A 20,523-nucleotide genomic window follows, 5' to 3' on the forward strand; every position below is an offset into this window, starting at 1 on the left:
AAGCATTCAAAATCGAATAAGTGTTTTCGCTAAGTGTTATTCACTAATGACAAATATATCATTATTCCAACAATGCGATGCAAAAACAATGACATTGTGGTGGTGATTGTTGTTGGAGTTGGCTACTTGTGACAATGGTTCAAGTAAAACTTTTTTTTGGAGAAGACTTTATCCTATTGATTCAAATATTGTAATATTGTATCTTGCCTTGGAGTAGTGAGCTTCAACTTTCATGTCCTTTTGTATCTTGCCTTGGAGTAGTGAGCTTCAGCCTGCAAGTCCTTTTGTATCTTGCCTGGAGTAGTGAACTTCAACTTTCATGTCCTTTTGTATCTTGCCCTGGGATAGTGCATCTCAACCTACAAGTCTTTTAGGTGGCAACGTGCTTACTTGGCAGTGAGCCTAAATTTTTTTTGTAATCATTTCATATATTGTGAGTTGACTCTCATCGTGGTTTTTCCCTCATTAGGTTTCCCATGTAAATTTGGTGTTATCTTGTGCATTATGTTTCTCTACTTTATTCTTCATTGGTGCTGATAAAATAAAAGATAAGTTGATTGTATTTTGGAAAGATAAAGTTCAAGGTTAAACGTTTTAAGGTCCAGACTGATTCACCCCCCACCTCTTATTCCTAAGGTGTGTTCAATACCCCTATTGTTTTTCCTACCTCCAATTCAACTTTGGAACCAATGTCTCCTCAACAACTTGTCATTGCTTTGGCTTCTTCCTTTATCGACTCTTTGTAATGTGTACTTTTAATTTGTCTTCTTGGATTTTATGATTCTAAATATTTTATCTCCTTCTCAAGGACTTCGCTCTCTTGTGATTGTGATTATATGCAATTTGTTATGCTTTCTATTATTACTATATTTTCTACAAGTGATCTCTCACGTCCCATGAAAAAAAATTGCTAGTGATGCACAATTAAATATAACAATTCAAAAAATGAAAAAAATCATTGAAAATAATAATCAACATCAAATATTGCTCAATCTATAAAAGGACAAAGGATAAGTCACAACAACACCACATCACTCCATAAAACCAAACACCTAATACAAAATAATAAAAAAACAATATCAACCACCTTCAAAAAATGATTTATATATCACCAATAAAATCGTTCCAAAAAAATCAAGGCACACCAAGATATGCATATACAATTTCTCAACTGTTGCATTTTAATGATAATCTTCCCAGCTGTAAAGTCCCCTTTTATTTGATCTCATCTGTAATGCCCCTTTTATTTGATCTTAAAATACAATTAAATGATCCAATGATTCTAAACATTTTATCCCCTTCTCAAGGACTTCACTCTCTTGTGATTGTGATTATATGCAATTTGTTATGCTTTCTATTATTAATATATTTTCTACAAGTGATCTCTCACGTCTTATGAAAAAAATATTGCTAGCGATGCACAATTAAATATAACAATTAAAAAAATGAAAAAAACATTGAAAATAATAATCAACATCAAATTGCTCAATCCATAAAAGGACAAAGGATAACTCACAACAACACCATATCACTCCATAAAACCAAACACCTAATACACAATAATAAAAAAACAATATCAACCACCTTCAAAAAATGATTTATATATCACCAATAGAATTGTTCCAACAAAAAATCAAGGCACACCAAGTTATGCATATACAATTTCTCAACTGTTGCATTTCAATGATAGTCTTCTATAATGTCCCCTTTTATTTGATCTCATATGTAATCCCCTTTTATTTGATCTTAAAAAAATTTAAATGATCCAAATTAAATTATAAAAAAACAAGTAAATTTATATGATAATTTATTTTAATTATTTAAAAAAATCATAAAAATAATTAATTAATTAAATATTGAATACTTTTCAAAATATTTGTACTTAATTTAATTTAGTGCCAAGTAACTTATTATATGTCAATAGAAAATTATAAAACGATCATTTAATTATTTTCCTTTTAACTAAAATTAAAAATTGAATAGAGAGAGAAATTTAAAAAGTATTCTAATTTTTTATTTTTTTAAAAAATTTTTCTGTGAAAGAGCTCTAGAGCTTGTGGCTTAACAGGATGTAGGACTGAAGTTCTTGAATCGAGTGGATTAGCGAAAACATAATTCCATTTTTTTAGGTGGTTTCCTATTAAGATGGATAGTTGCACCTCGTTATTCAAAATTTCAAATTCGTGAAACAGAGTTTAAAGTTTACATAAAATTATTAACAAGCGAATGTTATAATATTTGGTATAGTGTTATACCTTTGATTTGATGGTTTCGATTCATTTGTATGGTATGGGGAGTTGCTTTCATTAAGTTATGAGTTTGTATCTAGACGCCGAGGTATTGAAAGAATATAGTCAACCTGGTCGTACATATTACTCTCAGTTCGAACCTATTTTGGTGTTCATTCATCCATTCTGAAGCGCAAGGGAGAGGGCCACCGTGGGAGATTTAAAAGCAAATCGTGGCTCATCTGGCTCCTTTTTTAGGGCTCAGTATGGCATGAGAATATGTAGCCAAATCGTGGGTTCTTCCAGAAGGCATTTCACTTACCTAGCAGCCCATATCTACTCATTTCAATTGCAAATCTGGACGTGGGTATTCAGCACGGGGTTCTGTTTGAACAAACAACCTTCCAGTTTGTACTTATCTTTCCTCCGCAAGCAGCGACCTGCATTCACCTGCTGTGTTTTTTTTAATATGCTGAAGGTGCCTGGTCAGTCTTGCGTGAGATCATTTGGAGATTTACATCTGCTCTTTCTTGGCACGGTTCATGATAACATCTCAACTCCTTGGACGTGAACAGTGCTGGACAGTTCACTCGTAATTTCAAGATCATTTATCCCAAGTTGGAGGTCATGAAAAAACATGCTTCTATGTATTTCTGAAAGTAATTAATATGCAAGTCATTATAATATTCTGATTTTTATCTCAGAAATGTAGTATTGTTTCAGTTCACGGTCTTTGCAAGTGTGGATTTGAATGTTCATTATATATGTATCTTCAAACCAATACCAATGCTTACCCAAATTGAAGCTGTACGAAACCTAAACTATTTCAGTTCATGTGCTTTGCAAGTGTGCATTTTAATGTTCATTACATATGTATCTTCAAACCAATACCAAACCTTACACAAATTAAAGCTGTACGAACCCTGAACTTGCAAACTGAAATTCAAAACAGCAGTACAGAGATTTTATTTCTTTTAAAAAAATAAGGGCATTAAAGTGGAAATTTGGAAGATTTTGGAAGGGGGATCTTACACCATCTTTGTAACATCGTTCATTTGTCAATCTATTATATTTTAGAAGTTGAATTTTTTTTAATAAAAAATTAAATCTATAAGCCAAAATTACACTCAATTTTGTCACTTGTTCTTTGCTCTTAGCATCTATATTCATATATTTCTTACATTGACAATCTAGGAACTGAATATATTTCTTACAGTGACAATCTAGGAACTGATATCATATGTAATATCATGATTCTCCATGTACATCTTTAAATATTTTGTTTTTCATTATATTAAACTTTTTAATGGAAAATTATTTTAGATCTTTTTAAATTTTTTTTATAGATTTGTAAAGCTATCTATACAACTGTTCTTTTTTACTAGATATCTATTAGATAGGGGTTCTATGAGGGGGGCTTAAGCTCTATTTTTAAGGAAGAGGTGGTCCTATGAATAATTTTTTTTTGTGCTATGGGATTATTTGGAATCTTTTCCAAAAAAATAGAAGCCCCTACTTTTTAGGTCTGCAAATTTGAATGGGTGAATCCAGCCCCACCAACTTAGGATTTTATCTGCCACTTGTCAAACATCTAAGTTTTATTTCTATTAAAAATTAGTTTTGGAGGGAAATGAATTATTTTTACTTGTTTTTATTATGTATATACAAAGATATTATATTCATGAGACTACCAACTTCGGAACTAAAATTTTTAAGCTGAATTACAGTACAAAATTCATGGGACCACCAGTTTTAAATTTTTCCTAAAAAATATCAGCAGCTCCAGCTCTATTTTTTAAGAAGCCCCTCCATGAGACCCCAGCCTTAATCCACTTGCATGTGGATAATACACATGTTTTAGAATACATGTACTAAGAAAAACTTTAACTACATACGTACACAACAACCATACAATTTTTTTTTTAACTAATTAGATCATTCTCAATTGCAATATTGCATTAATTAGTCACATCAAAATTCACTGTAGTCCACATAACATTGGCAAGAAGCTGATGAATCAACATCAATCGAAGATTAAACTAAATGAAAAGGGAAAAAAATTTGAATACAGAAGGAGAGGGAAATATCAAATGTTCCATTTGCGAACTATACATATTACCACACTAAAAATATCATGTGACCTAACCCACTGTAGTGAATCCCAACAAAAAAATTACTGTACTGAAAATCAACAATTTCCAAATACTTTAAAAGAAAGAAAATTCAGCTCCTAATTAGGAAACTGAAATAATGTTAAATTCAATACTGTACTGGATAGGGCATTTTTTTTTAATGTCTTATGTGATGTCTGATCTAAATCGAAGGTTTGGACATTACTACTGAAGCATTGAATTCAACTCAGCAAAGATTGATGGGTAAGAGGCAATGCAACACCTTGAAACAAGATTCTATTCTGTTTCCAGTTACTACCCATAAGTAATACATTGCATCGTTCAATCATTCTTTGTTTAGTTTGAGCTTCTCGAATTTCAAGTTTCTATTTCTTTTTTCTTTTGGGTGGAATAATAATGTTCGTTAAATTGGGTCTTTTGGAGACTAAATGGTGATTTTGTTTGCCAGGTATCTGTTGGAAAGACCATAGAAACAAAAATGGTGCAGACATTAAAGAAGAGGTCCAAATCATCTAAGGAGGACATTGTCAATGGCAGTGGAGTCAAAGATGTAAAACTTCGATTTAAAGATCTGGGTAAGTTTTCTTAGACATTGTATCTGTAAGAAGTAGCCTGGAAAAGTGAATAAGCTTATTTTTTCCCCTATTATTATGGACGAAATTGCCTCATATTTTAACTTCTCGAAACTCTTCTTTCTGTAATAGATTCCAGAACTTTCAGTTCTGAATTTCTAATTCTCTTTTTGCTTTCTTAATTTATTTTGTTATACATGAAATTTTGTTTCAAAAATTACTTTATAATTTATGCTTTAAGCCATTTTGTCAAATGGGTTTCCTTTCTTTTATTTTGCTCATCTATCTTTTGGGAAGAAATTAGTTAATATCTATGTTCTTTTAAAACACAGAGCAGACCTGTTTATATTTGAAAGAAAGGGGCCAGTAGTTCCTCTAATAATGCTTGGAATAGAATATGCGTAATTTTCTGGGTGAATTGAAATAACTCATAATGCCTATGCAGGTACATCTAAGGTACAAAATTTATGGCTCGCGCCAAACTCAAGCAAGAGATGGGGTGAATTGTTTTTTCTGCTGTACTCACCTTTCTGGCTTGCATTGCTACTTGGCATAGTCGTCCCATATCGCATGTATGAGGTGCGTTGCATATGATGTTAACGTTTGTTAACCATGTCAAACATGTATTCATATTAATGTGGATGCTAAATCTGTGTGGATAGACTTTTTTAGTTTTCTGTAATGTTCTTACAACCATCCAAATTAAAGACATCTAATTGGAACAACTACTTCTGAATTACATTGCATGTTCCAATTACTTCTGGATTACATTGCATGTTAGTTTTTGCATCTAATGTGCTAGGTGCATAAACTAGCACACAATCTTATCCAGAAACAGTTATTCTAAACTAAGTTGCTAGTACGGGTACGGGTACGTGGGTACGGCAATTTTTTCTAGGGGGGCTGGGTACGTCCGTACAAAAAAAAAGTAAAAATCATAAATATATACATATATACAGTCTAATAAGTAGAAACAAAAATTAAATGTAGAATCCCACATATCATCCATATGCTAAACAAAACTTGGAACTATCATATATAATTCATATTGATATAACTATAACAAAATTACAAATTTACTATAAGTCTAATCTAATATGAAATATCCATTTGTCAAACTTTGAATGTTATGATAGATATCGAATTCATTGTTCATTGGTTCAACCGTTCGACAATAAAATAACACAACTAATAATCAGCAATAGCATCATATGGGTCACTAGGAAGATCAAGATCAACATCATCATTGACATTAGATGATGCAGGTAGAGTATTGGAACCACATGCAGCCTCACTGCCACTTGCACTAGCAGCAAATTGGCTATCAGACTCCCCAGAAAGTAAAGATTGTGTGGCAGCTGAAAAATCCAAATCAGTTCGCTCTGGATCTACATCCCAAAACTTTGTGCTCCCATCCTTATACTCATTTTGTTTATGAGTAAGAAGGCGCAAGTTTGAATGCACATAAACGAGCTCTTCCGCCTTACTTGCTGCCAGTCGGTTGCGTTTCACTGAGTGGATAAAGGAGTATGTGCTCCAATTTTGCTTAGATGAAGAGGAACTAGCAACCTATTGAATAATTGACACAAAGTGAGAGGGTGACAATTATAAAATAGTAAAAAATCTAAATTTAGAGAGCAATAAAAATTAAGAAACTTACTTGCGATAAAACTTTGATTGCAAGAGTTTGAAGGTTTGGTGATGTATGGCCATTGAGGTACCACCAAGCATGAGAATCCTTTTTATACTTGTCACGGAGAGTGGAAACACTTTGACCATTGGAGGCTACAAAATCAGCAAACTCACTTGTCATTAAATTCTCCATTTCAGAATCGGGGAAGAGTTTAGTAAGTGCTGTCCTACACCCTTCACTGACTTCTGAATCTCTATATGGTGGTACCCTTGATGGCTTAGCAAGCATTTCATCACTGTAAAATTTGGGAGTCAATGCAAATGCAAGAAGATGTAGTGGGGTGGTCATTTTGTTCCACCGCTCAACACAAATTGATTGAACCTCTTTGAAGAAAGTTTCTTCGGGATCTTGCTCTTTTGCATTGATGATGGCTTTCATTTTCTCAATCATCGAGTCAATGCCATAAATGAAAGGGAGGCAGAGTATAAGGCAGCGAACACACTGATATCATCACCTCGCAGTGGCTATATTCCCCACAACAGCGATAGTATTATAAAGATATATAAGAACAACGATTTCAGCAAAAAGAATTTGTGTCCTAGGACAACTGATGATTCAACAACAACTAGTCAAACTATCAATTATAGTATGATGTGAGCACTTCTGATAAATCTTTATTAACGTGGGCCTCTCTCTTTCTACCATCCCGACACTAAGTATCTCCATATGGAGCAACATAATTATCCCTGTAGGGGATCCAATCAGAATTAAAGATCAAAGGGATGCTGAGGATTGAAGACTAATGAATCACGATTAGAAGGAAATAATAACCATGGTGTAAAGTGCGATATATACTAATTTGAGATTTCAATTGATAGCAAGCATTGACAAAGACAACAATGATTTGTTCAACATGCAGCGATGAGTATCCAGATATGGCCACAATCAAACAATCAAAGGAAATAACCTATTCTATATCGGTAATTGATATGAAGGAAGGATTAACTGGTTAACATTAACAAGCCCAAAACACACCAACTAGTCTACTGACCGATTAATCATCCAGCCGACCAGCTTCTAACCATTTCATTGGTTAGTTACTCAAACAAATGACTAATTTAATCATAGCGACTCTAATAACAATTGATCCTTGGTTAATATAAAGCCACAATTATATTCATATAAGGATGCGCTTAGACAAATAAGAGCCACGATTAAATGAACGGTTATGGCTGTTCCAGATCATAAGATGCACCCGATTAGTATTACATGATATTTAATGAAGATCACACACTCATTTCAAATCATCAAGTTTTCCTTTTACGTTGTATCCAGTATGGGATCCACCAGAATGGAGCATTTGTCTTATTGGCAAATCTGGTTACAGGCGCCTAAATATACATCAGACACAACACCATTATTGTGGCAAGAATACATATTCAGATTAGATACAACAGCTTCATTTCTCTAAGCAATATCACTGTATAGGTCATATACACAGATTATCATATCAGATACAGCAACACTTTATAATGGTTCGAATACATTGAAATGTCAGAAATAGCAGTGATTTAGCTATGCAAAGCACTCATAAGACGCATTATTCACAGCATTAAATAAGGCTATAAAGGAATTAATCTCCTGTAATTAAGTTTGCAAGGTAATTATCCCTACTTCCGGAGTTAGACGAAGAAGGGGTCATTACAGGAAGTCCACCTGTACTTGAGTATGATTGTGGAGTCTTCCCCACTTCTTTGAGCTGTCAAGTGTCGCATTGAAGTCTCCTCCTCCATCTAAACCTCTTAATTTGTTTGTAATTTGGTGCCATATATCTCTTTTCCCTGCCGTTGAGATTGGGCCATAAACATTTATCACAAAGAAACTCTCATTCTTCTGTAGAGACTTGCATCTGTCGGACATCTAATTCTGATTTTCTTCTTCCACACTACACACCATCGTTAGAGGATTCCATAACAGTCCCAAAGCTCCCAAAGCTCCTACAGATTCCACATAGTGTCCATTCCATTGCTTCCAAGTAGCCATTCTTTTATTGCTCACATCTAGACTCAATTTGGTATCCTGTAGAAAGATTATGTCAACTTTCGTATGGTCAAGCTGTTGCTTAACCAAGTCCCACTTGCTAGGGGCATTGCTGACCCTAGCATTCAACGTTATAAGCTTCATTGCATCTTGGGAAGGAGGTCCTTCCTGGATGTCATGTCCCCACTTTTAACCAATTTCGTAAATTCTCTAAAAGAGACGAAATTGCAAATAACGCTTATCTGCAGTGGGGTACAGACTGTTGTTGTATAGCATCGGTCGGATCCTACAGGGTCGACTTCCCATCAAATGTGTGAATGGCCTAATTGGCCTTACACATTTAATATATAATTCGAATTCTATGATGCTGACCCTTGATTTATATTGGCGAATTAATGAAGTGATTCATTAATATTGTATAACTAATACCTAACTCATAAGACGTGCTAGTTAGCATTGTGGAGAGACGTGATGATTAAGAAGAGCTGACTTTGGAGAAGTCGTGCTGGTTGATATGGGTATATAGTTCGATCCTCCTCACACTTCCAAGACAGCGATTCAATTCATTGAAGCATATCGGATAATATTCTGCAGATCGTGTTCTTTGTTCAGCAAACAATCTATTATCTTCAGCAGTCCGAATCTTACAGTCAGCATACAGATCGTGTTCCTCCTTGTGTTGCGATATATCCATTATCTGCAGATCTTCTAGACACATGGCAGTGGCATCATAGACAGCGAGTGGATAGTTCCTGTAGCAGATCGAACTTATTCCTAGCAGATTGTATGTTGAACTGAATTGATACTAGCTTCAAGCAGTGAGGCAAATTCATTGTATAAACATCTTATGTATCAATAAAATAATAAGGAACTTTTTGGCTGGGTTTTTCACCTTCAAGAGGAAGGTTTTCCCAAGATATACACTGTGCATTTTGTGTAAATTCTCTATCTATATAATCTGATCACATAAATTTAACACAGACTCGAGCCATCATCTCTTTAAGTTCGATACGAAGGAGGAATAGCATACTACCGATAAAGAATAAGAAGATTAGATCGATACTCATGCACTCAACAAATTAAGTGTTCCCAAGAAGAGAATCATAGGCATCAACATAAATTATTAACAACAAAATCCACCAGTCCAATCACCTACGTCTATGCTATGATTATCTACAGCAGCAGAAGTTTATCGTATCCAACACCATGTGATAAGTATTGGATCAATTCCAGGAGACGTTATAAGTATCGTGACTAAGATAGAAGAACGGCGATGAAGATATAAAAAAGGAGAAGCACTAATCGGGGCATCATCCATTAGGGGATAACAATAATCATTAGTGTATTGAAGAAATGCGATCTATGGGAATAGACACGATTAGGAAAAAGGCATGTCCCTTGCACATTCAGGAGATGCAGCCATTTGATTTCCAAGGTATAAGTGGGACATCAATCACACTTTAGGAAGGGCATCAGGAATTGATTGATTGTTTCTGCCCCAGTTGGATTGTTCTTAAAAGAAAAGCCTTTAACGAATCAGGAGATCAATCGCATAAGGAGAACACTTCTAAATCAGGAGAAGCAGGAATTGCTGTGCATAGAATTCGCAGATTGAGATACTACCATTCTTTGGATAGACACCATCGCACCCTGGCATTGGCAGAACAATTAACATATAAATAAGAAGATTAATCAGAAACGCACTAACACCGTGTAAGCAACAGGGGCTACTTTAGCATATTTATAGAGATAGATCAGGAGCAGCAAGACCCCTCATCACTTCAAGAGATAGAAGTAGAGTTGAGGAATATTATGTAGTGTCACATCGAAGACAGCTATCAATTACATTAATAAATCATACTGTCTGTCAGAATGTATAGAACAAAGACAGAGATCTGAGATCACCGTAATAGCAGTGATACTGTATCTTATATACCATCATATTATAAGCGATACCCTTCTTAAGTCGCAACAATTATTATTATTATAACTAGATTTTGGAAAGAAGTTTTTTGCAATTAATTTGCCAGCCAGTTGTTCCCTAAATTCCTAGGGAAGGATAGGAGGGGAACATTACAGTGGTATCAGAGCAAAGTATCCTGCCAGCCTGTAGAAATTTAGTGAATGCATACATATCAGCGAAGGAAGGGTCAAGCAGCCATGGCGGAGCAGTTGGCAAAGGAAATGAAGACGTTCATGGAGCAGACTAGTGACAAGTTTGAGAAGACAAATCAGTTAATCTTCCCAGCCATTCAAAACATGAGCAACAACAATACTAGGGTCAATCCCAACTTGGGAAGAGACACACACTCCAACCAATCTGAAAATGAACATTCATCCCAAGGGTCCATCCTTAGACCTACTATGCCCTCATCCTTGCCAAGAGAAGAACCCGTGATAGAAGTGGACGAACCAATAACTGAAAACATTGATGAGATAGCAGCAATGTATGCAAGGCTAGACCCCGAAGTACAAGAGCGTATCCCTTTTAAAGAATATTACAAGGTTAGGACCCAAGCCAACCCGAATAGGAGGAAGAAGCATGTTGACAAAGATCTCAAAGCTAGGTTGAGTAAAATGACATTACCATACTTTGATGGGACCGGAAAATCTTCAGCGCAATCGTGGGTTCAAAAATTGGATGCATATTTTTCTCTCAGCCCAATGACGGAGGAAAACGCCATCAAATTTGCTACCCTTCATCTAACATGGATAGCACACGATTGGTGGCACCATGGTCTTGTCACTCAAGATCACTGAAACATTACTACATATGGCGAATTCACTCAAAGGCTTAGCTTAAGATTCGATCAAAGGCATTTGGAGTGGTACTTCAAAGAACTAACGTTACTCACACAACGAGGGACAGTGGAAGAATATGCAAATGAATTTCAGAATTTGGCAGTCATGGTCCCCAATCTCTCTCAAGGAAGGCTCACCTACTTATTTGTAGAAGGGCTCAAAGAATCCATCAAGAAGATTGTCAATCCGTTGGAGCCTCAAAATTTAAGTGAGGCAATACAAAGGGCCATCAAGGTTGAAGATAATTTCTCAAAAGAAAGACCAAGATACATGACCTCCAAGACGTATTCTAGGAGGGATCTTAGGGATGAACCTCATAGGGAGAAAGGAACACCATGCCATTTCTGCAAAGAGACATGGAGATCCGGACATAGATGTCAAAACAAGGAAGGTCTTGGGCAAAAGGAAGAATTGAAGAGAAAGAACTTATGTTTTAAGTGCAAAGAACCATGGAGACCTGATCATCAATGTAAGAGAGGGCAATTACATCAAGTAGAAGAGTCAAAAGACGAAGAAGAATGGAACTCATACAAAAGACCCCAAGGTTGGAAGAGCAAGGACATGGAACATTAGCTGCAATTTCAAACGAATGTGAAGATAGACCATTCAAACTCAAAGGAACCCTCAAGGGACAAAAGGTAATCTCCTTGGTTGATAGTGGGGCTTCCCACAGCTTCATTAGCAGAAATTTGGTAGTAAGAAGGAAGCTGAAAGCTGAAGAGTTTGAGGGGTTTAAGGTGGCCTTGGCAGATGGAACCATCAATCATTGCACCAAGGTTATGCCTCAACTAGAAATCAAAGTGGGAGAACATATTGTTAAAGGAGACTTCTATGTGATTTCCTTGGAGAATGATATAATACTAGGGAGACCTTGGATCCGCTCATTGGGTCTCTTCACTATGGACCTTCCAAATCTTGAGATTTGTTTCCAGTAGGATGGACAAGAAGTAATATTAAAAGGCCTACCTAATGGAGATCCAAAAGTAGTTTCTTGCAAAAATATAGAAAGGATCATCCGACATGGGCAAGGAGAATGGATCACTCAATGTTTGGTCTTAGACAAATCTGGTCCAAACTCACCTTTGGTTCATATAGACATGCAACCCATCTTGAAAAGACATAAGGGAGTTTTCAAAGACATTCCACATGGGATTCCGCCAAGGAGAGGATTCAAACACTCCATAGAACTCGAAGAAGGGGCCAAACCAGTAATTAGCTCTCCTTATAGACATCCACGAAGGTTCAAAGAGGAGATTGAAAAGACCATCAATGAACTCCTTAAGATGGGACGCATTCAACCGACTTGCAGCCCCTTTGCATCATCCGTTGTCTTAGTCAAGAAAAAGGATGGAACCATGAGAATGTGCATAGACTGCCGCACCCTCAACAAAAGAACCATCAAGAACAGGTACCCTATACCAAGAATTGATGAATTGATCGATGAGCTTCATGTAGCAAAATATTTCTCCAAGATTGATCTACGAATGGGTTATCACCAAATAAGAATGAGGAAGGAAGATATACCCAAGACAACCTTCCGATGCCACTATGGGCACTTTGAATTTTTGGTCATGCCCTTTGGCCTTACGAATGCACCAGCTGCTTTCAATCATGTATGAACCATGTTTTCCGTTAGCAATTAAGGAAATTCTTACTTGTATTCTTTGATGACATCCTCATTTACAGCAAAACTTGGGAAGAACACCTTCAACATGTGGAGGAAGTCCTAAGCATCCTAGAGAAAGAATCTTTGTACGCCAAAGAGTCAAAATGTGCACCAAAGCTCCAAAGCACTGGCCCTCCATTTTTCTATCCACATGGATAAAAGACCCCATCTTCCTCCCAATCTCCGCAATTATGTCCTCCCAATATTCAATGGGGAGGTTATATACGTGGATCCAAACTAGTCCAACATCCATTTTGTGTTTCCACGGATCAAAATTTGTAGTCCAATCTTTTATGTAGATTCCTGTGCCATCCAGTAGGTGTGGCCCACTATTCATTGCTTCCATTTGTCTGAGTCAGAGGGAAACTCAACCAAGAAGTATCCATTGGGTAATGCTTGGAGCAACACATTTTCTCCCCAATTATCCTTATACCAATTTATCATTTTGCCAAATGTCGGTCTACCTCCCCCCCATTTGATAAATATTCCAACATCTTTTAACCTAGCTTCAAATTTTTCTATTCAATTTCCTCTATTGAAAGTAGATTGTTTTTCCAGAGGGTGATTAGGGTTTGGGGGCCTACCTTGCAGATCCGCCAAGTTTTTGCGCTGATTGTCTCCTGGGTCCATTGTTCCCTTCCCCTTCCAGGACCTACTAGTTTTGCTTCCTCTCTCATTCCTTCCTACATAGTTGTCTTTGGCTCACCAATTGTTGGAAACATCGCTTTGTTTCGATTGTCTTGCCAAAACCGTCCATACTCAAATTTCCGAAATCCGTTCAAGAGAAGGATATCTTTGACTTGGCCATTGTGTACATTATCCAAGGTTTGATTTCGAGAGACCCAGGCATATCCTCTCCTGGGCTCCCTCCGGATGTTTTGCCTGCGTGGATCCCAAATCAAATCCGGTCGGATCATGTCTAGGTATTGGATCTCACCAACAACTGCTTTCTCCTCTCTCTTGACACATATGGCTGGTTCACATTTAAGCATTTATCCACTCATCTGCCATGTTCAAACACCCATTGAGGGATGTGTCTGTTTCCATTTGATTTTCCTTTGCTTCTGCTGCTTTCCTTGCTCGACAGTTCTAGATTATGCAACATCTCCCTAGGTTCTGCCCTCCAGATCTCCTGCCTTTTTTCAGTCGTTGCCTCTTTCGCTTGCCATTTTTTACTAATGAAAAGATTGCACATTGCAAGTGTTAGTCCACATCAAGTCCATTCAAATATTATAACTTGGAAGCAATTTACCCTAGTGAGGCATTCCCTATGTTTTACCGCGTGATGTTTGCTGTCTTTCCACGTGGTGTTTTGGGTCTTGCCATGCGACGTTTCAGGGTTTTGTTTGATTTTTTCCTCAAAAATTGTTTCAGGGTTTTTTACCATTTTTTCCACAAAAATGATGATTTGTATCTCTAGTTTTGGAGGGTTTGCCGATTTTTCCTCAAAATCACGGTTTCAGGTTTCAAGTTGGTTACCCAACACCAGGTTGGATGGATTCTGGTATTCTTGATCATTAACACTTTGCAGATCGTGGGAGGGTCTCTGCCACAGCAAAGTGTTCTTTGCGTTTGTGATCAAAAGGCCTGCAGTGTCTTCTGTAAGGTAGTTCGTTGATAGAATGACCATTAAGGGAGGGTATTAGAATATTAATTATTATTTAATTAGTATTTTAATGGTCATTAGTGTATTTTTTACTTTATTTACTTTTCTATTTTTGGCTTCTATTTTTAGAAGCAGTTGTTTTTTTTTATAAACATCACTGCTTGTAATCACCTATTTAAACGGCTCTACAATTGAATTAAGTAATCTGATTATTTTTTGAGCAATCAATTTTTCATTCTTCTAACATTGGGCTAAGGGTCAAAAAGTCTTTGTTTTTTGAATCCAAGCATGGGCTGAGATTTTTTCTGTCCCATCAAAACTAGGGATGCTTAGATTTCCTAATTTGTGGTGTAGGTTTTGGTTTGTTATTTCCTCTCTTGGGAATGTTCTTGGTTGCTGCCTCACAATAGGCTGCAAAAGGAATGCTTCTCTTAACTTCGGGGTCAAGCCTTGCATACTTTATGGCAAGTTTCCTCATATTAGGATTATGAACTTCCCTGTTTCCCTTGGTCATCTATCCCTAGTTAAAAAGGGAGGTCTGTTTGTGCATGATTTTGACCCTGTTGTAGTTTCATGGTTGTCATCTGATTGGTTGTGGTCATCTTCCCTATCGCCTCTTTGGTTGAGAGTATCATTCATGTTTTGGATGGCTTGAAGTAATGCTTCGGTTGTTCGCTCATTTCTCCCCATGTAGCCTCTCAATTCATACTCCATTTATGAGTCCTTAGTGTTGTTTTGGAAGGCAACCCTCCTTTTTTCCTTTTCTAAAGCCCTTATTGCTCGCTGACTAATTTGCATTAATTATCTTTCCTCAGGCTCACAGGAATATGCTCTGATACCACTTGTAATGTCCCTCACTGGAATTCCCCAATGTAAGCCCACTGTGTTATCAATTCAATTTAAGTTCAAGAGAATAATTCATTATTAATTCTAAAGATAACTCAAAGTTTATTTTAAGTAAGACTGAAGACAGTAATAACAGTAATTTCAGATTCAATTCATATTATATATATATGATAACATTCTATCCTACAATCTTATATTTAAGTTCACTGCAAACAGATATATCTCAGACTGTTATAATAATTGCAATTTGAGAGCCTATAAACCCTGAAGAATCTGCTAGGATATAATGTTCCTACAACTGAATGCTTAAGCAAAGTAGAATGAGATAAAGAAATACCTGGTATGTTGAAATGGAACCCTGCAGACAAGTTAGGAGGTATAAAACTATAAGATACATGATTCTAACAGATCTATTAATGTACGGCATGAACTTATTTTCAAGAGCCTAATCATAGGAATAGAGTAGGAGAGAATGACTAAGCTTGCTGCCCAAGAAACCCTTCATCCTAGGCTCAAGGGTGGCTTAACCCCCTTGACCCCATGTGGCCAATGCCATCGATGAGGTGGCCAACCTAGTGAGGCGCCCAACCTAGTGAGGCGCCCTATCACCATTTTCCTCCACTTTGCCATACCTGGCCCACAACCTAGGGTTACAGATTCGGTTAGTATGACAGAAGGTATATGGACTGTTACAGCAAGGTGCCCAGGAAGCCTTCCCTTTATAGGCCCAAAGGCAGCACCCTTTGTGCCCCTTTGGCTTCATGGGACTCTTGGGTCTTAAACCATGAAGTGGCCTGCCTTAAAGGTGACCCTAGCACCGTTCTCCTCACTGTAACCCATCACCTTAGATCATACTTACTTAAGAGCAGTTCACCAGAATTGAACGTATTAACCTACATGGAATTTCCAGATTTCAAGGATATTTACAATACTGGATATGCAAGAATATATATATTTAAATACAGTGATATTATATATGTCTTATTGTGCAGATATAGTTATGATATAATAGTAGAATATACACATATTTGTGCAAGTTTGCATACCAAATATACTGTCCTTTGATCCCTCTGAAGTGCCTGTGTGCTTCTCTTTTTCTGACATATTTGTTTTCTTTCTGTATTCCTTCCGCCTGAAAATATATAATTAATATTCCCCCTTTAGGCCTGGCAACCTGATCCCATTTATCTTGGGTGCAAGGGCAAGTTAGAAAGGCTGTGTCTCTTATAAGAGGGCATGCCTACAAAGGGTGTAACTTTTGTATTGACCGTTTCTTAATGATTTTGTATTAGTTAAGATCCAATCAGATCGACATTAGTATTAAGATCAAACATTACAACTGTGTTAGATATTTAATCAGATCAAAGCATTAACAACTAGATTAAGTGTCTAATCAGATTATAATCGAATCGATTTTTACATTAAGTACTAATATTTATATTATTATCAACTAAATTCATGATGCTGGGTGCAGCTCATGACAAACTTGATGAAATATGGCAAATCTTTGTTGTTGATCCATGTCACAGCGGCTAATGCTACATAATTATAGAAACATTACATAATTACTTTAATACCCTCCTTGAATGATCATTCTACTAGCTACCCTACAAAAGATTTGACATAATCTGCGGGTCTTTTGGCCACGAATGCATAGAAGGCTGTCCCCTTCTCCTCAGAATGCTTTGCAATAGGAGCCTGCTACTGAGACCCTCCCTAGTTCTGCAGAACTTCTGGATATGACCAAGTTTACCACAATCCTTCCAACATGATGTTGGGTAATAAAGTTATCGCTCCCTTTATCCAAAGACATCGAGATCAACTTCCGAAAAAAGTGCAAAAAACCTATCATGATTTTTTTGGAAAAAAAACAAACAAACTCAGAAAACAGTAAACACCCTTCACTATTTTTTTGTGGAAAAAATCAGAAAACCCTCCAGCAGAGAAAGAACCCACAACTTTTTTGTGAAAATATCATGCAATTAACGAACAGAGAAACCATGATTTCCCTCCATGATTTTTTGTGGAGAAAAATCAGAAAACCCATCCACAATTTTTGAGGAGAAAATCGTACAAAACCCCCCACACTATTCAAAAACTTTACTTGCGGCCATCATGAGTATTAAACAGATATAAAAATTCCCTGATTTTTGTGAAAAAATCAAGCAAAACCCTTCCATGACTTTTTGTGGAAAATAAATAGAAAACGCACAAACTTTTTCACTAAAGTTTTTTGCCAAAAAAGAACTTAAGCTCTAATACCATGAAATGATAATTCAATGTTGTAATTAATTAAGGACAAGAATACTCCTTATATACAAAATTACAAGATCTTTCCATAAGGGAAACGATCGAGAATGGAAACACGAAAGGAGACATTCTAAAATACACTAAACATGAAAAGGGAAAGATACTAAACTAACTAACTAACCAAATGACCATTATAGAAACATTACATGATTACTTTAATAAATTGTTGCTGATTAAATCAGGATTTTTCAGGGAAAAAATCGTTACAACCGAGAATCTTTTAAAAATTGTGAAAATCAGGTTTTTTTGAGATTTATGCTTCTCTGCTTGATACAAATTACAATTCTTATCTTGTAGTGGAAATAATTGTATTGATTGTGTGGTTCCTGTTGTTCGCAATTAAACAATAAATGCTGTATTCAGCTGTTTAGGAAGAACAAGAGTTTTGTGATGGTGTTCAATTTTGCTTTTGGATTATTTATGTTTTACATTTACATGATAAGGCACTTATTATTCTATGATAGTTGTGTCAGTGACTTTTTAAGATCAATAAGCAGAGTATATTCAGAATAATGGTTTGGCTCTTGGACAGAAATTCAAAGAGTTGGAGTACTTTCTCCTTGGATTGGCTACATTAGTTCCTTCTTTGTTGTTGCCATTTCTGTTCATTGGAAAGGTACGTTCACAATTTCAGTGGTTACTTGTTCAATAATTGTATGCTTCAATGAGACTTATGGAAAAATGTTTAGATTTTTGAATTGACATTATGGATCACATCCCTTGATTCATCATCAAGATGAATCTCCTGTAGGAGTTGAGTCGGCAAGATCAACAGCTAAACACTAAAAAAAAAGGATTTCTTAGGCTGAATTAATCAAGGCCTTGGAGCCCTTCTTAAGGAGAGGCCATGGCCTCCTTTGCAATCCTAGACTCTAGGAGCTTCAGATCTGCAGTCTCCCTTAATGTTTTGGAGCCTAGGGGGGATTCAAGGGAAAACACGTTAAGATAGGGTATTCAATGTATTATAAGAGCCTAGAGGAAATGATTTATACAATTCTTCACAAAGTCACATTAGTACGATGACAGAGAATGAGGACAATAATAGAATCAGCAAGTCAGTAGCAAAACACTGCAAATATTAGATTTCTCATGCTGAATTGACCAGGGCTGCAGGTCGCTTTATGGTGAGGTCATGGCCTTCTTCACAAGCCCTCACTCTAGAAGCTTCATATCTGCTACTTCCTAAAATAATCTAGAGCTTAAGGGGGATTGGAGGGGAAACACACTAAAATAGGGGTGCCAATCTGTTTTAAAGAGAAATGCTTTTGTACAGTTATTCACAAAGCCAGCAGAATGCTATGACAAAGAGAATCAATAAAACAATAGAATCAAATTGGAACTGAAATGATATATTATATTAATCTAACAATCGACGAGTTCTATACAAAGATCTGAGTAGTTGGATGTAAGGCCAAAGCTAAAAACTAAGAACTAGAAACTTCTGGATAAATAGCTATTGCTCGTAGCTATACAAATGCGGAAGACAAAGAGATAACTTAATGGTTGCAAACAAAACTACCTTTTGCCTTCTGTCAGTTGATATGGCAAGCTTTGTCTTTTTCCAGGTGTTGTCATGGCATGACTGCCGTTGACTGTGTTGACACTTTTGATACTTAGTGGTGTCATATATGATGAATTAGACTCTGTGGTTTCAACCACATGCGTTCAAGGCTGTGATCAATCACATGGCATATACTGGATTTAGTTTGGTGCACCACCATGATATGACATTATGATCAGGCTCCTGGATTGTCCTGGATCAATAGTTTCCTCTAGAAAGAACCCTTGTCATTTTTGAAAAATGGGCGCAAATAGAACAATAGTTTCCTCTAGATTCACATTAAAATAAGTGCTCGCGGTGAGTTTGGGTTTGAGAAGAAAGAACCTTGACACCTACAAAAAAATGGACAGGTGAAATGCACAAGTTAGTTCCTGGAAGAGAACGCTTCAAGAATTGGTTCTAAGGGGAAAGAATGTCAAAGGGAGTCAGTCATAGGAGATACTACACCAGAGAGGTCTTGAATTATACATTGAAAAAAATATAAAATTTTAGAGGGATTCTGAGTTAGTTCTTTCATGTAGTTTATAGAAACTCATTTTATGTAGTGATCTGACTCTAACCCTTAATTTAATTCTCTAATATGTTGGTTATACAGTGATTGTCTTTGATGTACTAAAATTTCATAAAATATTATTTGATAGTGGAGACTGTTTGATTTTCATTGAGAGCACATGATAATGGTAAAACTTCAGAAGTTCACTACATAAAATCCTTGTTAATGTACCTTATAATGAGCACTCTATTTATTTTCTTAACAGATTGTTGCCTTTCCCTTTGACTTCAATTCTACAACATTTTGTTTGGAGAAGATGCTAGCCTTGAATTCTCCAGCTTAGATTCTTTAACAAAGAATTTGATGCGATTACAATTTAGCCTTTATTAACTGTAATGGAGACTGGACCTTAGAAATAAGGGAAACCAAATAACAATATAATATGTGAACAATCTTTCAATGATAACATGGGCATTTGCCACAAACTAATAACAATTGTTGTTTGTAATTAGGGCTGGCGGATTCCAATTGCCTTGGGCAACATTGGAATACGCCTCCAACATATAGGGCCAGGCCCAATACCTCTCGGCTCCACCTAAAAGGCCTCCACGCTACATCCAAACCCAACTCGCCT

General features: G+C 36.4%; 1 protein-coding gene across 3 annotated transcripts in view; it reads left to right on the forward strand.

Annotated features, from left to right (window-relative positions):
* The first annotated feature begins 2,239 nt into the window (after window positions 1–2,239).
* LOC131042902 (cycloeucalenol cycloisomerase) overlaps window positions 2,240–20,523 on the forward strand; it is a 156,760-nt gene continuing 138,476 nt past the window's right edge. Inside the window, exons 1-4 of one of the 3 annotated variants that reach the window (XM_057976233.2) lie at window positions 2,240–2,887; window positions 4,809–4,935; window positions 5,378–5,511; window positions 18,368–18,451. In XM_057976233.2, coding sequence (XP_057832216.2) covers window positions 4,839–4,935; window positions 5,378–5,511; window positions 18,368–18,451 — 315 coding nt within the window. In that variant the 5' untranslated portion in view covers window positions 2,240–2,887; window positions 4,809–4,838. The remainder of the gene's footprint in view (window positions 2,888–4,808; window positions 4,936–5,377; window positions 5,512–18,367; window positions 18,452–20,523) is intronic. The other 2 variants (XM_057976231.2, XM_057976232.2) reach the window with 2 other exon arrangements.

This window comes from Cryptomeria japonica, chromosome 1 (assembly GCF_030272615.1).
Source record: "Cryptomeria japonica chromosome 1, Sugi_1.0, whole genome shotgun sequence".
Lineage (NCBI taxonomy): Eukaryota > Viridiplantae > Streptophyta > Pinopsida > Cupressales > Cupressaceae > Cryptomeria > Cryptomeria japonica.